This window comes from Plecotus auritus, assembly GCF_963455305.1.
Source record: "Plecotus auritus genome assembly, chromosome: 12".
Taxonomy (NCBI): domain Eukaryota; kingdom Metazoa; phylum Chordata; class Mammalia; order Chiroptera; family Vespertilionidae; genus Plecotus; species Plecotus auritus.
Genome location: NC_137778.1, coordinates 40438538 through 40458692, shown reverse-complemented (window position 1 = coordinate 40458692; position 20155 = coordinate 40438538). Strand labels below are relative to the sequence as shown.

At 55.6% G+C, this 20155-nt stretch overlaps 1 protein-coding gene across 8 annotated transcripts in view; it reads left to right on the top strand.

Moving 5' to 3' along the window:
• The window catches only part of NTNG1 (netrin G1), a 248577-nt gene extending 231740 nt beyond the window's left edge, over positions 1 to 16837 (top strand). For all 8 annotated transcript variants that reach the window (XM_080649321.1, XM_080649320.1, XM_080649326.1 and 5 more), the window contains one exon: positions 15129 to 16837. In XM_080649321.1, the coding sequence (XP_080505447.1) occupies positions 15129 to 15379 (251 nt within the window). In that variant the 3' untranslated portion in view covers positions 15380 to 16837. The remainder of the gene's footprint in view (positions 1 to 15128) is intronic.
• Positions 16838 to 20155: the final 3318 nt, after the last annotated feature.

Sequence of the window (20155 nt, the reverse complement as noted above, 5' to 3'; positions counted from 1 at the left end):
TTAAAAGTCAATGGGAAAATATCCTCGGGGGAGGATTCACAAAAGAGAAAGAAAGGTTTCCCTCAGTGGCCGCGGTTTCATACCCACTCGGTAAGAGTATCTCCATTCCTAGCTCCTGAGCGGCCGGGATGGGTGGGGGAGGGTTCCGTGGGAGTCATGGCTGTCAGTATCCGACGGGCTCTTCTGGGGCCACAGCGCATCCTTCCTTCCGCTTCCCCTTTTCTGCCAACTGGACACGAGGAGGCAGCCACGCGGCGGAACTGTTGTTGGCATCTGTCCCTCCGCCAGAGGAGCGGGCTGGCCATCCAGGGAGGCCTCCTGCTGGTTGCCAAGTTCATGGTGTGCCCCCGGGCAAAGCTGCACAGACAAAGCCCGCTGACACGGGTCCCTCCCTCCGGGACAGTTAGCTCTGGAGGCCTGGCCGCCCAATGCCCGGGCGCGAACTGTGCCCTGTACTTACCATCCCATCCTTTGTATATACGTTTTAATTGATTCAGAGATGAAGGGGGAGAGGGAGGGAGAGAGAGAGAGGAAGAGACAGAGAGAAATATCAATGACGAGAAAGGATCATTGATCAGCTGCCTCCTGCACGCCCCCCCACCTCCTCCACCCCCCGGGATCAAGCCCGCAACCCGGGCATGTGCCCGGATAGGGAATCGAACCGTGACCTCCTGGTTCATAGGTCAACTCTCAACTACTGAGCCACGCCGGCCAGGCACCATCGCGTCTTAAAGCCCCAGAGGTCAGAAGAGTTTATCTAATCCCGGGGTCGAGGACAACGAAGACCCATCCCAGCCCGGAGCGTGGCCACAAAACCTAGTGCCCCTGCCCAGCCGTCAGGCCCAGAAACGAAGGAGCTTCATTTATTCGAGCAGCAGGTGCTGCGCAGGAAGTCTGGGCCAGGCGCCGCTCCGGGTACGGAGAACCGAGCGCGTGGCGCCAAGAAGACCCGCGGAGACCTGCTCTCCGGCTCACACGCTGGTCAGAGGGCGACGGGAGACAAAGGACGTGCCCGTTGTGGGCGGAGCCACCCCACCCCTCGGGGGAAGTTCTGGCGGATGAGTATTCCAGGGGAGACACCTCCAGCCAAGCCAGGGGCAGGAGGGAGCCGGGCCAGTTCAGAGAAAAGCGTGGGCAGGCATGTGAGCGAGAGGGAGGCTTCTGAGATGAGGCAGAGGAAGGCGGTACGTAGGGACTGCGTCACCGGTCTCATGGGAACATTGTCAAGAATTAAAAGGTACTTGTGTTTGGCAAGATATTTTCAAACGGTTTGCTCCCTGGCCGGTGTAAGGACCCGGATTATGTCCTTAGGAGTCACTTCCATGTGTTTGTTAAATTACTAGAGGCCCGGTGCATGAATTCGTGCACCAGTGGAGTCTCTTGGCCTGGCCTGCGGGATCGGGCTGAAATCGGCTCTCCGACATCCCCTGAGGGGCCCCATATTGTGAGAGGGTGCAGGCCAGGATGAGGGACCCCACCAGGCCAGGGAGGGACACAGGAGGTTGGCCAGCCGGGGAGGGACTGTGGGAGGGCTCCAGGGCGTGTCTGGCCCATCTTACTCAGTCCCAATCGGCGGTACCCCAGCAGCAAGCTAACCTACCGGTCAAAGCATCTGCCCCCTGGTGGTCAGTGCACGTCATAGCGAGCGATTGAGTGACCTTAGCTTATCATTAGCATATTACTCTTTGGTTGAATGGCCATCCAGATGACTGGACACTTAGCATATTAAGCTTTTATTATATAGGATAGTTCTTAACCATTCTTGACCGTAAACATGAGTAATCTTTAGTAACTCTGAAGATGACCAAATGCAATGTATTCATTTCCAGATACATTTTCATTTTGATGGATTTTGGGAGACTTGGGGTTATGTTGAAATTATATACTTTCTTCCTAGGCTAAAAAAAAAAGGGCCTCTAATCACCATACTGGAAACAGGAAGGCAATTAGTTACAACAGGGTAAAGGCTTCGCTATTGGAGTTTGAAGTAAGAGACTAACCTTCAACTTAACATCCTTTGACTTGTGTGTCTCTTCCTCCCACTCAGCATCAGCAGGGCAGCATCTCCTCCGCCCCCCGCCCCCACTCCGTGAGTCCTTTCTCTCTTTGCAATCTGTGAGTGAGCAGCTCGGCCCTGTCTTGTTCACGCCAGGCGGCCACAGGCTAGCTGTGGGTAGATTTGACGAGCAGAAAGACTGATAACCAACAACATCAGCAGCACCGAGGCGTTTGCCTGATCAAACAGGTGAGATTTTTGGACAGCAGCACAATGAAAACCGAGGAGATACCACCCTTCGCCCTCGTCTTCCGAGTGGCTCAGAAATCTACCGACGGGAAGGGACAGTGCGAGTTGCAGTGGTCAGCGCTGACTTGACTGAGAAGGTACGCCGATGACCTGTCTGTCACCGTGGCCCTCTGTCCTGCCCTAACCTCGCGGATGTACTCTGGGTCCCTCACACATCTGGCCCCGGCGGCCCAGGGCAGTTCTGAAGATGAGCCATCATTTGCATGCGGAGCTCAGCCTCCCTACAGGCCCCCTGGCATCGTGTGGCACCTGCTTGTGACTCCGTGATGCTGTCGTCCTCGCCTCGGATGTATCGACACCAGTGCGCTTGGCCTTGGCATTGGCGTTGCCAAGGAAACGGTTTTGATTCGTTCTGATGTTATAAAATAGCCTCCCCAGACTTGGCTTGACATTGGCAGGAGGTGGTTATGGGGACAGCAAGACCACAGCAGACAAGAGTGAATGACAGCGATTCCGGAGGGGGGTGGAGGGTGGGGGGAGGGAACCCTTAAGAAAAGTGACTGTTGTGAGATTTTAGAAGTTACTTTTCATACTTAAGTATCCCTGCCCTTGAAAAATCCTACGAGGGCCTAGTCCATGTTTAGGACCCTCCTGCCAAGTCCACGGAGGAAAGATGAAGTCTCTAAGGCAGCGGTTCTCAACCTTTCTCATGCCGCAACCCACAGGTTGAGAGCCGCTAGCAGGGTCGCCTAAGACCATCGGAAAACACAGATATTTACATGACGATTCATCACCATAGCAAAATCACAGTTATGAAGTAGCAACGAAAATAACTTTATGGTTGGGGGTCCCCACAACACGAGGAATTGTATTAAAGGGCCGCGGCATTAGGAAGGTTGAGAACCACTGCTCTAAGGAGACACTGGGTTAGAACTCGACAAACAGGACCCTCAAAGGATATTTTAGCTTTACAAAGTGCTCAGAAACATCCTGTCTCAAAAAAACACACAACAAATCAAACCCACACATGTGAACTGAGGATCCAGTTATCTCCTTCTTCCTCAGGCACGTTCACTTCCTGCTCTCCAACCCACGCGCTTTCTACCCATCTGTCTCCATCAGACACACCCCTCAGACACAGGCTCCTCCCGCTGAACGTGTCTATCCATCCATCATCTATCTACGCACAGGAGATATCTATCCACCACCACCCCCGCCCCAGAAAGCGGCGGAGAAAAGACAACCTGTATGTACTTGCTCCGTGTTGACTGGGCACCTATTCGGTGCCGGGAACAACGGGAAGACGCGGGATAGAACCACAATGTGCGGTCACACGGGTGGTGTAGACGTGTACACGCGGGCCCGTATGCGAGTCGCCCCCACACGCAAGTGGCAGGTGATACGTTTTCGTTAAGTGAAATCTGACTGTGGGCCCCTCGGCTGGGCAGGCGGTGGGAGACCCGATCACGGTCGTCGCTGCGGCTGGATGTTCGCAGGTGAAAGCATCCCTCGCTTTGCACCAGGGAGCAGCAGCTCAGGGGCTGTGCTGGCTCCAGGGCCGCCGGAGGCTCTGCGGTCTTTGCGAGGCAGGGAATCCCGTGTCGGGGCCCTGGGGTGCTTAGGGGATCGTGCAGGAGCGCATGCTTTTCTTGAGATCATATTTGTAGACATTTAGGATAACCGGTCCTTTGACTGGAACTATGTGGGTTAATAACACAAATACTGAAATATGACAAAATGGGGCCACAGGGTTCACTGCGCACACAGATTACCTTAGCATCTCAGTGGAAGACACTTGTCTTGACTCGAGGAACGGTCCCTGTTGTGGACATGTTAGGAGCATCCGAGGAATGGACGTTTATTCTAGGTGATTTGGACAGAGCAAAATTTAGAAAGACAGAAATTAGAGTAACAAAATCCCTTAACGTCCTACCAGCCGGGGGTCAGCCTGGTCACAGGTGGGTGTAACTGGTCCCAGTACCTTTTCTGCGGCTCCCGCTACGGAGGGCAGCGGCCGGGTGTGTGCTGGAATTCTCGGGGCTCCCCCTGCCTAAACCGGGGTGCTGTTTTCCTCCTGACACAGCATCACGGACTGGGAGAAGAGGTTTCCCGCCTGCCGTGCACTGCCGGTGTGTGTGACCCTGCCTCCCAGCGGGATCTCTCACCGTGGGCCCGAGGGGAGAGGCTGCCCCCGTTTATGAAGCCAGACAGGGGTCCCGGCACCTGCGGAGAAGCCTGTGCGTGCCGGGCGGCGGCTTTATGGGCACCTGGCCCGGCCCGGCTCTGAAGGTGTTGACCTACATAGGATGTCAACACACCCTCAATGGCTGCTTTGGGGAAGGGGCCCAGCCCGCGGCCCCGGGGATTCTCGGGGAACTAATTCTTTCTCCGCGTCAACAGAGGCTTTGAACGGGTTGCAAACGCCGGGAACTCCTGGGGTGCGTGGGGCGCCTCCCGCCCCTGCGCCGGAGTCCCCTGGCGGTCTCTGAGCTGGGTCACCGCGCACCCCTCAGACACAGGCTCCTCCCGAGGAACGTGGCTTTTTAGCGGCGTGGTGAGCAGTGTCCCCTTTGTCTGGACGAGAGCAGGCGTCGCTCCCATAAGCGGTGCCTGTGGCAGATGAGTAAGAAGAGAGAGACCAAGAAGCGTCGAACAGACTGTCAAGCTCCAGCGGGAAGGCAGGGGAGGCCTGGGGGGGGGGGGGGTTAGAGGTCACCCGAAGGACTTGTGTGCATGCACATAAGCATCACCGATGGACACAGACACTGGGAGGGTGAGGGCATGTGCCAGGGGGTGGGGGAGGCCAGGGGGAGGTCAGTGGGAGAAAAAAAAAAAAAAAGAACGCTGCTCTCAAGGTCAGAACCTGCCGGCTGAGTCCCCGGATGCGTCTGACACCCACTGACAGCTTCCATGTTTCCTGTCGGCCCTTCAGCTCTGTCCCTCCACCTCACTGCACTGAAAGCAAGCAGGCTGGGAGCGTCACCCGGGACCATGCCACCCGCACCCCGTGCTCCGACGGCTACAGACACAGACGGAGGTGGAGACCGAGCGCCGGAAAGCAAGGAGGCCGCCCCTCGATGCCGCCGGGGGTCAGTCTAGAATAGATACTGTGTGCATCTCGCTGCCCCAGCCCCATGGTTGCAGAGGCCAAAGGCGGGCCCTGGGGCAGTGGAAGTAGGTGGATGCCTGCAGCTCGGCCCCTCCCTGCTCTTCTGAAAACACACCATGCACTCTGATTGGTTCAGGAGGATGCACGGTGAACAAGAGCGGACCAATCACCTTTGAGAAAATGGCTCTCCCTTCCAAGCCGACCCTGCAGGGCTGTGGGGGGGACACAGCAGTTGGAGACCAACACTGAGGAGCTGTGTGCTTGGCCCACGCTGTCCCCATTCCATGCCCGCAGGGGACACATACACAGGCTGGCCTCGAGGGAGGACACTGGCTTGTCACTTCAAGCACCTTGAGGAGGCGGGGGTGAGGGGGGAAGGGGACAAGGAACTCATTACTGGGACAGAGAGAGGAATAAGCCTTCAGCCTTCCAGCACGAGGGGGCCTTGGGGAAGGTATCAAACCCTAAGCAACGTATAGGTAGGTAGGTTCCAGACTTTTTAAAGCACCCCCCCCCCGTCATTCATCTTGGGGCTCCCAACACTGGGAGGGGGGTGGCTAGGACAAGTGTTTGTATCCTTGCTTTAGGAGCGAAGACAGAGTCACAACGAGGCCAAACGATTTTCCCAAGTTCACCCAGCCCATTAACCGCAGAGACCAGACTTGAATCACAAGTTCTTCGCCCAACTCTCTTCCCAGGCTTTCAGTACAAAAAACCTCTCCCTGTCCCATCAGGAGACTGACAGGCAAAGAGAGCCACCGAGTCACCACCAGGACTCGTGGTGTGGGGCCGGAAGTCCCACAGCCATCACGGATTTTATCATAAAGAGGAAGATTCGCCACTCCTGGCCTTTTAAGATGCTAGGCTTTCCATGAAAAATATTCATGCTCGCCGAAACCGGTTTGGCTCAGTGGAAGGAGCGTCGGCCTGCGGACTGAAGGGTCCCGGGTTCGATTCCGGTCAAGGGCATGTACCTTGGTTGCGGGCACATCTCCAGTGGGAGGTGTGCAGGAGGCAGCTGATCGATGTTTCTCTCTCATCGATGTTTCTAGCTCTCTATCCCTCTCCCTTCCTCTCTGTAAAATATCAATAAAATATATTAAAAATATATATATATATTCATGCCCATCGTCAAGTCCAAGAGAACTCTGCAAACACCTACTTCAAACTCTTCCCTGACTTTCTGGTTGTCACTAGAACGTGAACGCCAAAGACGACGCTGTATCGTTCATCTGCTACCACAACGCGGCCATCGTGTGGAAGGGTCGCTGGTTGGATGGAAGAGGGATGAACGGACCAGTGTCGCTAAGTGGTTTCCTGGTGCGTCTGAGGCCTCACAGCAAAGTGATGGCTACTCAGAACTTGAACTCGGGTTTCCTGTCTCCTAACCTACCTTGTTCTTTTTTATATATGTGGGTTTTTTTATTGATTTCAGAGAGGAAGGGAGAAGGAGGGAGAGATCGCAACATCAATGATGAGAGAGAATCACTGATGGGCTGCCTCCTGCATGCACTGAGCCCGCAACCGGGGCATGCGCCCTGACCAGGCATGGAACCGTGACCTCCTGGTTCACAGGTCGATGCTCAACCCCTGAGCCACGCCGGCCGGGGTCTATCTTTTTTCCACTGCACCACATCACCGCCCGTCGTGGCCGGACATTCGTGAGAAAAGATGGGGGGATGCATGCCGTGTCCCTAGAATCCCCCCACAGGCCATTGGACACGGTTCTGTGAAGTTTCTTCCAGTCCCCGGGAGCGCGCCTGCAGGTTCCGTTTTCTAGCTCCCATCTCTCAACTCGGTGAGACAGCCGCCACAGCCACGGCCACGGCCGAGTGAGCGGGCCATCGTCCCAGCTCTTCCTCTCGCGGCCGCGCTCCCTCCAACGCTCGTGCCCGTTGTTCGCCTGCGTGGCGGGGGTTGCTCATTCTCCCACGCGCCTTTGGAAAGGACGGGAACCATTTGGAACATCGCTCCCGCGGCAATCCTGGGCCCCTTCCAGGTGCGGGAGGGAGAGGTCACTTTATTAACACGACCGTCCAGGAAGGCTGCCATGGTAACGCATCGCCGTCCGTTCCTTGAAGTGCGGGAGACAAAGCCAAAAAGAGAAACTTTCAAGTCTATAAATACAGACCGAGCATTGCTCAAGCAGACGGCTCCCTGGCGAGGCCGGCCGAGATGCAGAGCTGAGAACAAGACCCGCACGGGAAAGAGGAAAGAAAACCGGCTTGGGGGGCGTGTAATGCAGCGCCGTGGCCATAATGGGGATCAGTGACCCTGCAGGCCACAGAGGGAAGGAAGGAGACAGCAGCAGTCACAAGTCCCGGCTGCTGCCCTCCCTCGGCCCGATTCCCGTTCCTGCCAGAAGGGACTGGTAGAGGGAACACGGATCAGTCTCCTCATCGACGACTGACGACAGATCGAGGTCCGGGAAGAGGAAATGGGAATGACAGTCAAGAGACCCACCAAAATCAAGTCAAAGAGCTGAGTAACTTGGCTACGGCCCCGTGACTCCCCTTGTCCAAGCTACAGGTCAAGTAAGAAGATGTGGCCCTCGCCCGTTTGCCTCCGTGGCGAGAGCATCGGCCTGCGAACCGGAGGGAGGGTCCCGGGTTCCATTCCGGTCCAGGGCACAGGCCCCGATTGCAAGCTCCATCCCCAGGGTGGGGCGTGCAGGAGGCAGCCAAGCCACGATGCTCTCTCCTCATTGATGTTTCTCTCTCTCCCCCCCCTCTCCCTTTACTCTTTGGAATCCATAAAAATGTATTTTTTTAAAAACAGATGTGAAAGAGGGAGGGAGAGATGTTCCTTGCTCCTGTCCTCTCCCTGGGAAAATTCTGAGCGTTTTCTTAGCCTCGCGTGGGAGGTGACGGTGGGAGGTTGTTTACCTGCTGCTGCGCTTGGTTACGGCTGCCGGGATCAGAGGTCTTACAGCACGAGGCTAACCCGAGCCCTTCCGTCAGGACCACACCCTTCATCCGTGTTTGGGTCCCACGGGAATGCTGCCCCCTCTTCCCCCAGAGGCCACGGGTTATCCTGGCCACCCCATCTGAGAGCACCCCACCCATCAGGGGGTGCAGGTTCTGTGGTGTGACCGTGGACGCGCCACAAATGAACTCCTTTTACCACGGGTGAGACGGTCCTTTAGGAAGTAGTCAGGCCGCGGTGGAAGCAGCATTAGCTTGGCGTGTGGAGCGGTCCCATGGTAGCATCACACGGAGGACGCGGTGTGAGCCGCCGGGACCAGTGTGAGTGCTGCAGGGCGTTTGAAAGCGAGCCCTCTGTGTTTACCGAGACGGCAGCCTCCAGGCCGCGAGGAGGGAAGCAGGACATGCTTCATGCCCACACTTCACAGAACGCGTGAAGAGCGCTCCGTGTAAGACGGAGGCGCACAGACAGGCGCCCCGTGCGGAGGGCTGGCTGCCGGGTGCACGTGGGACAGAAAGCCTTCCCAGTAGATGTTCCATCCGCATCTGCACCCACGATAACATGGAGGTGATGCCAGGCTGGTGCGTGCCCCGGTGCCGGTCCTGCCCGCTGGTGGTAGATGCCCGAACCCCTGCGCTGAGAGGGATTGTGAGGCTCGGTGGGGGAGCGCGCTGGTGAAGTCGCTGTGTCTTCTACATACCGAGGAGGGGAAAACGAGCGCATACGGCGCATTCGCCATTCCCAACCCGGACCTTCGCCGTCGGGGTCGTATTTGGTGTGTGAGCCGATCTGTGTTTGCAGCGCTGCCAGGACGCGGTGGGACTCTAGCAGGTGTGACACGGGGTGCCCCTCACAAAGACCTGGCCTGGTCACAGTGCGGGGTGACAGGGAGCAGCCCAGCCGGTCAGCGCAGCTGAGATTTGACTGCGGATCTGCAGATGGATCGCCGGCGTCCGGAGGGGCACGGAGTACAGCGCTGTGCAGCCGCTTTCCTCCTTCCCGGAGACCTGGGTTCTAGATCTGCTTCCACGCTGACCTCGGCTTCCTGCTGTAGTTCCCGAATTACCCTCACGCTCTTGGTCGTCTCCTTTCCACCAGCGCCGAGGAGAACAGATTCCACGCGCATGGTGTTGGTTCCACGTACCCTGTGAGCGGCACTCCGGGGTCTGCCTTGGATCTCAGTCTTCATGTATTTACACGCCCAGGGAGGTAACCCGGCTCTTTCATCTCAGCATCTAGCACTTCCGATCACCTCGAATTCCCGGGCTCCGCACTGAAAACTCGCCGTCTCTGAGCCGGAGTCGCCAAGGCGCCTCCCTTCCCTCTCCGCGCTCCGCAAGGACAGCGGTCCCTCTCCGTGGCTGTGCTGACACCTGCCCCAGGCCTTCCTCATCGGATCTCTGACGTTAACCGAGGGGCGACCCTTCCTGGCGGGGGGTCCTGGGCATGGCAAGGTATTTAGTGGCCTCTCTGGCCTCGACCCACTGGCCTGCCCTTTCCGGAGCCGTGACAACCAACCAAACGCCTCCAGACACTGCCCAAGGTCCTCTGTCGAAAAGCATCACTTTAGAGCAGTGGTCGGCAAACTCATGGGTCCACAGAGCCAAATAGCAACAGGACAACAATTGACATTTCTTTTGAGAGCCACATTTTTTTAAACTTAAACTTCTTCTAATGCCACTTCTTCAAAATAGACTCGCCCAGGCCGTGGTATTTTGTGGAAGAGCCACACTCAAGGGGCCAAAGAGCCGCATGTGGCTCGCGAGCCGCAGTTTGCCGACCACGGCTTTAGATGGACAGCCAACGACCTCCATTCGACGTTACTGCCTCCAATCGCTCCAGTCCTCCTCCCAGTTATTCCCAAAGCCCTCTGTCAGGTTCAGCCGAGAACATGCCATGCTCATTTGCATATTCCCTTCCCCCGACTCCAAGTGCCCTTCCCCCAGCCCTTCCGGTCCTCAGACACAGTCAAGCGCAGCGGGAGGCCCTCTGTGGTCCGTTTCATTCCCTCGTCACATTTTTTTAAAACATATTTTTCTTGATTTCAGAGAGGAGGGAGAGAGAGACATCAATGACGAGAGAGAATTATCTATCGTCCACCTCCCGCACGCCCCCCACGGGGGATCGAGCCTGCAACCCCCGGGCATGCACGGAATCGAACCTTCCTGACCAGGAATCGAACCCTGACCTCCTGATTTATAGGTCGACACTCAACCACTGAGCCACACCGGCTGCACCCCTCACTGCATTTTAATACCTTTTCCTCTCGGCATCCTTCATAGCCGTGTTTCTCTTGCTATGGCTTAAACCAGGGGTGGGCAAACTTTTTGACTCGAGGGCCACAATGGGTTCTTAAACTGGACCGGAGGGCCGGAACAAAAGCATGGATGGAGTGTTTGTGTGAACTAATATAAATTCAAAGTAAAGGAGCGGAGGGGAGAGCAAGAGAACCGGATAGAACAGCCGGATCCGGCCCGCGGGCCGTAGTTTGCCCACGGCTGGCTTAAACACTGCCATTCTTGGGTGTTCTGCCTGCACCGTCATGTCGACGTCACCTCTATTCCACCAGGAGTAGGTCTTCTATTCCCACAGCTTCACCCCTCGTACCGATGACCACCCTCAGCCCTGCTCCAAATCGGCATCTCCTGGGCCGTTAACCAGCTGATTCCGCGAATAACAAGACCCTGGCCAAGGAGCCTACACCCTCAAGGTCCACAGATCTCCGCCCAAAAAAGGTCCACTTTCTTCCCTCACCAGACTCTGCCTCCCGTCTTCGTTTCCTCATCAGTTAAACTGCGATGCACCCAAATACCAAAGCGGGAACCTCAGAACCTCTCTTCTGCGTTTCAGTGACCTGCCTCCAGACCTGTCCCTCCCCTGCGCCGGCTGCTCTAACTCAGCCCAGACAGTCTCTGGAGGCATCCGGCCTCCAGCCGGCCCTTGCTCTGGTCTAGCCTCACCTTCTCCCCCTCTAAAGCACTGCCCCGCTCACAGGCTCCGCCCGCCCGCACTGCCCATCACCTGGACTCCGCGGTGCTCCATGCCGAACCCGCACCTGGGCCAGGGCTTACCTTTCTCGTCTCCGTCTTTGCAGCCACACCTGCCCGCTCCTCACTCACTCACTCCTCGCATGCGGCTCCCCCAGGCCCCGCTGAAACCACAGTAGGTAGTTTAGCCGGGAGAAGGCAGTGGAGGTCAAACAGGTGTTTCAGGATTTAAACATGAAAAGAGGAGACGGTGACGTCCCTCTGAGATGGTGACTGTACGCAGGAAGCCGTGCCCACGCCTGGGTGAGGGTCACAGGAGAGAGGACGGGCTCGGAGAAGCTGGAAGTCTGGAGGAGGCCCCACAGCCCGGGACCCGCAGGCTGAGGAGGGGCGACGCCCGCCCGGCTGCCGCTGGTGCCGCCCGCCCGGCTGGGCAGGGCCCTAGGAGCTCAAACCTCTAGAGCAGGGAGACTGCGGGTTGGGGCAGGAACCTCTCCGGGGACGTGAAGAGGCTCCGACAATGCTGAACCCTGAAATCCAACGCTGGTCGGGAGGAGGGGGGTGCTGGGGTGACCCTGTTGGGAAGAGCCATGTGCAGGAAAAGGGAATCCCCCTCCCCCTTCCTCCCTGCCCCCTCCAGCGCCCCGAGTGGTGGAAGCCAGGAGACAGGCCGCCGGGTTCCAGCCTCAACGTCCGCAGGGACGGGTGGGTTCAGGATCCAGAGACAGTTGCTCAGTCTCTGGGCCCTTACTGCTCATTTCCCATCCATAACGCTCTTTCCCCCCACGGCTGCCTGGTTCACGCCTCTATTCCAACACAATCTCCTTCCTTTCCTCTTCTCTGTCTCCCCAAATCATCCTTCGCACCAGCAGCTGAGGTCCCCTGCAGTTTGCAAATACTTCCTTTAGAGTCTGTTTGTTTATATATATATATACTTTTGTATCATAATTATTTCAGTTCATGCTCATTTGTTTTCTGCCAAACGGTGAGCCCCTTTAGGGCAGGTAGGGCAACAGCTCTTAAACCTAGCAGGGTGCCACGCACGCGGCGGAGATGCTGGCTGAGCTGGACGGAGTTGATAAGGGTCGTTTCACGAAATTCATATGAGATCCTTTCGCGTATGTATTTTATCTTCCCAACCAGACGCGAACGCCTCAAGAGCAGAGTGTTCGATTTCTCGGCTTTCTCCGTGGAGTTTAGTGCACGGTTTCCTGTGCTGGCGTAGAGCCAAGGAGAGCTGTGACCCGCCTCGTTTATTCATTAAGCGCCTTGATTTTCATTCAGAGTGACACAAAGACGGAGCATAAGTGTATGACTAGCAGTGAGATGTGTAGGTAGGTGTGGATGTGCTTCTATCACACGATCCCAACGGTGTGTGCTGTGCGGATATTCAAGTTGTGTCTTTGTTGAAAGAATAGCCCAGTCAAGAGACCCAACGTGGTACCTCTTGTAGTGAATTCTAAAGTAATGAAACATATTCTAGGTCTCTTTTTCCCCCTGTATCTCTCTTACAGAAAACATATCCCCCCCCTCCATGAGGTTACATCTGTTCTTCGTATGTTTATTAAATTTCTCACAATGATCAACATCCATCAGTAGATTAGGTAAACATAGGGAAGGCACTGAAGTTTAACTTAACCACCAACTTCTTGAAATAAATAAACCTCTCTTCAACACCTGACCTACGTTCGGGCCCAAGAAGAAGCAAAATCGCTTTTTCTTTTTTTAAAGGGGGCGTGATATTTAATTAACTATTGATTTCTTCTCAATTATTCAAGGCAAGCAATTATCGACATTGATGGGACAGATTATTTCCCTAGCTCCGGGGCCCCAGTGAGAGGAAGTGTCCCATCCAGCCATCTGCTGGCTGGGACAAAGCTGCTAAGAATCTTTACCTTGAAATGGAAACAGCTACTTGGATCTGTTTATTCCATGTTTCCCCAATGAAACAGGTATTTCCTGAAGTGGAAGCAAAACAAAATCCCGAAAACCCATGCATGCTCTCCAAACTCACCACCACCAAAAAAAAAAGAAAAGAAAAGAAAGAAAATCGAAGGCGTTGGCCCCGATCTCACCTCTTGCCTCTGGTAGGCTGGGCCTTGACTACCACTCTGGATGTTTTTAACCATGACTCACAAAACGCTATGATGTGGGTGTGACCCTCACGCGTCCACGCCGCCCAATGAGAGGTCACCTGTACGCTCCTCGGCCATTTCTTGTAGATGGAACGCCCCCTTGTCTATCAAGACTTGGAGCTGAAGGGTTCAGTGGGCTGCAGACGTCGCCTGTATCGCTTACAGACAGCAGGCGCGAGCACATTGGAAAATTACACCCACACCTCACCCACGCGTCGCCGGGGGTGGCCCAGGAGCTGTGGGCGGTGGTAGCACGGGGCCCTGCGTAGGCCAGTTCGTGATTAACCTTGAGAGCGTCCAGCAGCCGTCTCTCTCGGCTCACCTGCACACAGAGCACTCGCCTGTCCGTAAGAAGCTTCTCCGCAAGGTGACATGGCCACTGACCAGGAGTAAGGACAGGGCAGCATTCTCTGTTGACTAGTACTTGGCGGTGGAGGGGGGGAGGTATTTTTTTTACATACTTTTCAGTTGATATTGAGAGTGTGTGTGTGTGTGTGTGTGTGTGTGTGTGTGTGTGTAATTCACGTGGTACCCCTGGGGAAATTTAACCATGGCATTTAAAAAAAAAAAAGGAAAATGTTACAATTTATTTTAAAAAAACTCCTTTTTCTGCTCTGCCCCACGCCCATCCCAGAGTCCCTACATATTAAGTGCTTCAGCGGCATATGCTGCTGGGAAGTGTTCTTGGCGCCTGTCCTGTGCTGCTGTCTGAATTTCCCCGGGTTCTAGTTAACATCCCGCTAAACCAGTGAAACCTTGATTATCTAGAAGAATAAGGATCACGTGGCCTTCGTGAGACTACCCAGAATGCCGAAGAAATAAATGATTGGGGATTGGAAGCTGCCTGGCAGGGCCCTCCCATGAATTCCCATCTCTGGCATGTGCTGGTCTTGACTGGCTCCAACAGATGTGATCCACCGTGGAACAGAGTGGGATTTTTGCTCATCCGTGGCATTTCCTATGATCCTCGGAAACCAAGGCAACCTTGGCCTCTGCTTCCTCAGCTTACACGAGGATCAATGCCTCCACGGGCTGCCACGGGCAGGAGTGACTGCTCTCCCTCACACTCCTCCATGAAACAGCTTCCTCTCCCCACGTGGCTGCCCCTACCTGCGCATGCCGCCTGCCCCTGCGCCCCTGCGCCCCTGCCCCCCCCCTTCCCTTCCCTTCCCTTGGCTTCTGTCCTCATGCATGTGGCACGGGCATCGCCTGTAGGGAGAATGTCACCCCCTTGGAGGTTCCTGGTCATTTAACAACCCTGCTTTGCATTCTAATTAGCATCACCTGCCTTTAAAGCTCCGCATTCTTGCATGAGTTACTTGTCCTTTAAAAAAAAAAAAAGCCTGGAAGGCCACCGCAGGTCCCCTGGAGAGACCAGGGGTATGATGCTACCTCTCGCTGGATAGCCTAACGCGGACGAGGATGCTGTCCCAGGTTGCAGCAGAAATCGATAGGAAAAGAACCGATGGGATGCGGGGGAGGGGAGGCAGCAAACTACTTGTGTTTGGAAATTGGAGTCTCGTGCTTCGTTTGCGGGGGCGGGGGGACGGGGTGGGGGGATGGGAGGGGGCTGGGGAGCGCGAGATCAGTCCATCAATTGCGATTTTTGAACCTGCAAACATGATGTACCCGATGCACTGACACTGATTCTGCTTCTCCCCCCCCCCGCGCCCCCTTCCCCCCCTCCCGCGCCCCCTCCCCCCTCCCCCCTCCCCCTCGCCCTGCAGCCAACGTGTGCGACAACGAGCTGCTGCACTGCCAGAACGGGGGCACCTGCCACAACCACGCGCGCTGCCTGTGCCCCGCCGCCTACACCGGCGTCCTGTGCGAGAAGCGGCGCTGCGAGGAGGCGGGCGGCTGCGGGGCGCGCTCGGGCCAGGGGGCGCCCCCGCGCGGCCACGCGGCGCTGCTGCTGCTGCTGCTGCTGCCGCCTCTGCTGCTGCCACCCGCGACCCCGACCGCGCTGCTCGCCATCTAGGCGGCGCCCCAGCACCAGCCGGCCCGAGTCCCGGGGAAGCCCACGCCGCCCGCCCACGTACTCGCTCCTGACCTGGAAACGCACCGACCCCCGCGCCCACGCAGCCACCGCCCCCGGGAGGCCCGACTGAACGAAGCCATATTTCTCAGCCGTGGACAGCGCATCCGAGTCAGCTCTGCTCATTCCTGACTCGGGAGCGGGCAGCTGCGGTGGCATCGCTGACCATCCCAATGCCAGCTGCAGAGCCCAGCGCCCGTGGGAAAGGCTGCGACGGCCCCTCCGCACAGGACAGACAGAACGAACCGACCTGCAAAGGTTGGTGCGCTCCCCATGCGCCCCAACACCACTGCGCCCAGCGCGCGTGGCCCCACCACACAGGAGCGATCTTTGCCGGCGGGGCACCGTGACCGTGGGTGTCAGGGCACCTGGCGAGCTGCCCGCGGGGCCCGCCTCGGCCCCCGAGCCCCCTCCCACCCACCCGTGCTTTAGTGGACGTGGCTCTGTCGCCCTCGTTGGTTGGAAGGTTTCTGTCTGATGTCAGTCCATGCACACCTGTCTGCCCCTCCGCCGCCCCGGCCGGCCGGCCTCCCTCCCGGGGCCCAGTGCCAGGGAGCACGCCGCTGTCCAAGGGTGGCCGTCGGGGAAGGAGAAAGTGTATCTATCCTTTTGTATTCAAATGAAGTTATTTTTCTTGAAATACTGTAATATGTAGATTTTTTGTATTCTTGCCGATTTGTGTTACCAATCTGTTCACGTTTCCCCGTTGGACGCGGCCGAGACTGGCGTCTTGCTTTGTCCTCTCCCGTTCTGTTGTGGGATTTCTCTGTAAGGGCAAGGCGCGCCCCGGCATCAAAGAATATCCGTTTACATATATAGCAAGTGTAATAAGATTCCACCAAAGGACATTCCGTTTTCCTGTTCGCTTTAACGCGGGGAGAGTTAACGCGTAGAACGTTCCTGCCTACGTGACCCCAGGATTTCGTGGTGCGCTTTCTGGAAGAGGCTGTGGGGCCCGACCACGGGCGGCCGGCCGAGTCAGTGCCCAGGAAGGCAGAGGACGGACGTGCGCTGGCTTGGACACCTTCTGCATAAACCTGAGACTGTTTCCGCTCGGGGAAAACGACAACAGGAAAAAAATAAACAACTCTAAGCGATTGCCAAGCTTATGCCAAAGCCTGTTGGCAGAGTACGAAGAGACTTTTATTTTTCAGCCATGCTATTTTCACAGATGGAGGTGACCGTGCGACTCCAGGGAGGGATGCTGATCCGTGTGTCTTTCCAAACACAGTGTTTACAGGGAGGTGTCGTGGGGGCGGCCTGGGGACCCAGGGAAGTGGCAGGGAATGGAGTGTTCGCAATTGGACTCTGAATATATTCAAACTTCTCTAGAAGAACTATCAACTCTCCAGCAGTGAGTAGACGTGACTGCTGGTCCTGAGAATAAAGTTTAAGTACCGCCCCAGGTGTGATCGATTCTTGTTTCTGCCTTTTATTAGGCCAGTTACCGGTGGAGACAGCGAGGGGAGGGAGGCCGGTGGGGGCAAACGCGGCCGAGGGTCCCAGCGGCCGGACCAGCGCGCGTGCCACACTCCCAGCACAGGTGACAAATGTGGCGGCAGCCGCCTCCGCTGCCCTCAGAAACATCAGCCCCCGCCAGGGACCTCACAACAGCGAAGTCCTCCAGCACTGGGTCCCACGATGCGCTAAGACAGGGCTGGGCTGGAAGCCTGGTCTCTGTCTGAATCCCTGACCCCGAACCCCCCACTCCCTGCGACACTGGGGGGGGGTGGAGATCGTCTGCTGATAAATAACACCCGATGAGGGAACAGTGTGTCTTATTGGTTTTGTTCCCAGAAAAAGCCAATTCGAAGAAGGCAATCAAAGGTAAACAGGTGACGCCCGCTCTGCCTGCCGCCCCGCGTCTAAGTCGATTGAATGTTTGTTATTCAAACCCACGGTCTCTCTGGATGCACGAATAAGGGAAGATGGACATGAATTAGAGCCAGCGTGGCCAGTCCGAAACTGGCCATTTACATGAGAAGCATCCGCAGCAAATTCTAGACCAGAAACCCTCCTGAACTGCCCATAGCTCCCAGACTCGGAGACGGCTCAGGAGGAGGCGGGTTTCCCGGGTTAAAATTGGGGTGTCGGGCGCCTTCGAGTTGATAAGCACGAACCACAGGCAGGCCCTGCTATTTCCGGTCACGACGCACTTTGTCATTACCCGCTCGTGGCTTCGTCACGAGGCTCAGGGGCCAGTCTGCACGTTTCCATACCCGGGAGGCCGCGAGCTAATTCTAAAATTTAATGAAGGCCTGATGGGCATCGCTCCATCTGCATTTTATCTCCAGGAGGCTCTACGGATCTAACTGGGGAAGGAATAGCTTGCGCCCGTGTGTTGAGAGACAGCTTTCTGAATTTCCTGCAGCGATGTGATCTGCTTTTAATAAAAATTCACTCTGGGGTGTGGAGCCAGTGTGAAATGAGATGCTCTTTTTCATCTGGATCCTCGGATTCCTCTCAACGTTAAGAGTCTAAAGGGGGTGCTCCCTCGAAGAAACCCCATCTCGGTGGGTTTCATTTGTCTGCTGCTTTCTGGCATTCCCGGGTTGTAGGCTCAATTCCCCAGTAGGGGGCGTGCAGGAGGCAGCAGATCAAAGATTCTCTCTCATCATTGATGTTTCTCTCTCTCCCTCCCTCTCTAAAATTAATAAAAACATGTAAAAATAAACTTCAAAAAGTTACCGGTTGGGAGAAGGCAGGTGGCCTCACTGGGTGGAATATGGGGACTTCTGAGTGGCCTGGGGCAGCCGTGAGGAAACCCTGAAATCGGGTCTTTTGTCTCATCACCTTTGCTCCCCACCATCAAGTCAATAACCCAGTATCACTGGGATGTCAAGTCCCCACATTCTGAAGTGGGAAGCTCTGTGTCAGATGGGAAACGGGCTGGTGTATTCACCCGCTGTCAGCTGCTGAATAAAGTCCCCGTTCGGCAGTTTCTCTGCTCGCAGAATGACACAGACTCTGTGGAGCTTTGAGCTCTGCCTTCCTTGTACTTACAGATGGGACTCTGTGTGTCTGACCTGGCCCAATTCAAAGCTGCGGTTCCCGAAACTGAACTAGCGTTTTTTCCCCTCCATTTTTACCCCCAGGCTCTATCGACAAGGACGGCAAGAGTGGTAGCAATGAGGCTGATAAGTAGCGCAATATGAATCACCAGGTAAAACTCTAGGTGTTTTTTTTTTTTAGCAAACCCAATGGGACAACCTTAGCCAGACATGGGAATGAAAAATACAGATAAGGCACACCCCCAGAGTTTTGACCCAAATATCTGGTTGCGAACAATTCTTTGTCTCCGGAAATCAGGACTCATTTCTGCTCGATTTTCTCCCTAAGAAGAATCCACTGTTCATCGGCGCCAATATTGCGACAATTCTGACCATTTCCATATAAGAGAACATGTCACGTGTAACTGTATTTTAACTTTTTTTTTACACTACAAGTAGTTCTTCCCTTTAGTTACCTAAAACAGATGCCAACAAATTCCACATAAACTGCCCATAATCATAATCTGATGTCCGGAAGAATTAAGAAGGCCAACTATCATATTTTGAATTTTCGCCAACAATCTTAGGGGGAGAACTCTTTACAACACCTGGTAGGGCGTGACCCACGTGTTACCTTCTTCCTTTTGCTTCTGAAAAATCAAATAACTAAGAAATAAGACATATATCTTCTATAAATCATGACTGCAGCCCTGGCCAGTGTGGCTAAGTGGTTAGTGCGCTGGCCCAGCACCAGGGTCTTGGGTTCAGGTGCCGGTCAAGGGAATGCATGTGGGTTGCAGGTTTGATCCCCGGTCCGGTCAAGGCGCATGCAAGAGGCAACCAACCGATGTTTCTCTGCCTCTCCCTCCCTCCCTTCCAGTCTCTCTGAAATCAATGGAAAAATATCCTCGGGTGAGGACTAACAACAACAAAAAAGCATTATTGCATTTAACTGGAAGTGAGACACTACCATCTACGAAAACCTATGAACATTGAAACCTGCGGCTATTCAAGATCTATTTTGGCAGAACAGTCCTGCCCCTGAAACGTTTTTAACGTCGGTCCTAAAACAAGAAGACCTCCATGATTTTAGGACGTGTTGATACGATTTCTATACTTGAGCATTTCTTTAACAAATGCCGAGATTCCCCCAGTATTTCCTCCCACCGCCCAAGAGCTCTTGTAACTGACGGGTGCGTTCAAATGCAGTGGGAACAGCGAAGACGATGTGATGTGTTTATTCATCCAAACCGGTAGCTGGTCAAACGGGCCACTGCGCGGCGAGGCCTCCCCATGTGAGCGCTGAGGGGCAGGGGGCAGGGAAGCGGGCTACGGCACCCGAGGACTGCAGCCAAGACAGCGCCCATTTCCGCGGCCCCTTTCTCCGAGGCGGCCCCGGTAACCAGTATTTAGTGCGAGAGCTACGCGTTCGATGGGAAGGGAAGCTGGGAGAGAGACAGCGATTACCACCCTCCTGCCCCTGTCCGAACAGACGCAGACTCCACCGTGCCAATGCGTCCCGTTTCCTCGCACACAGGCTGCACACGGCGTGTCCCCTCCCGCCGCCCTGCCTGGAGAGCAGCGCCGATGGCTTTGCCCTTCCGAGGGGCAGTCATTCTAATCCTGTGGTCGGCAAACTGCGGCTCGCGAGCCACATGCGGCTCTTTGGCCCCTTGAGGGTGGCTCTTCCACAAAATACCACGGCCTGGGCGAGTCTATTTTGAAAAAG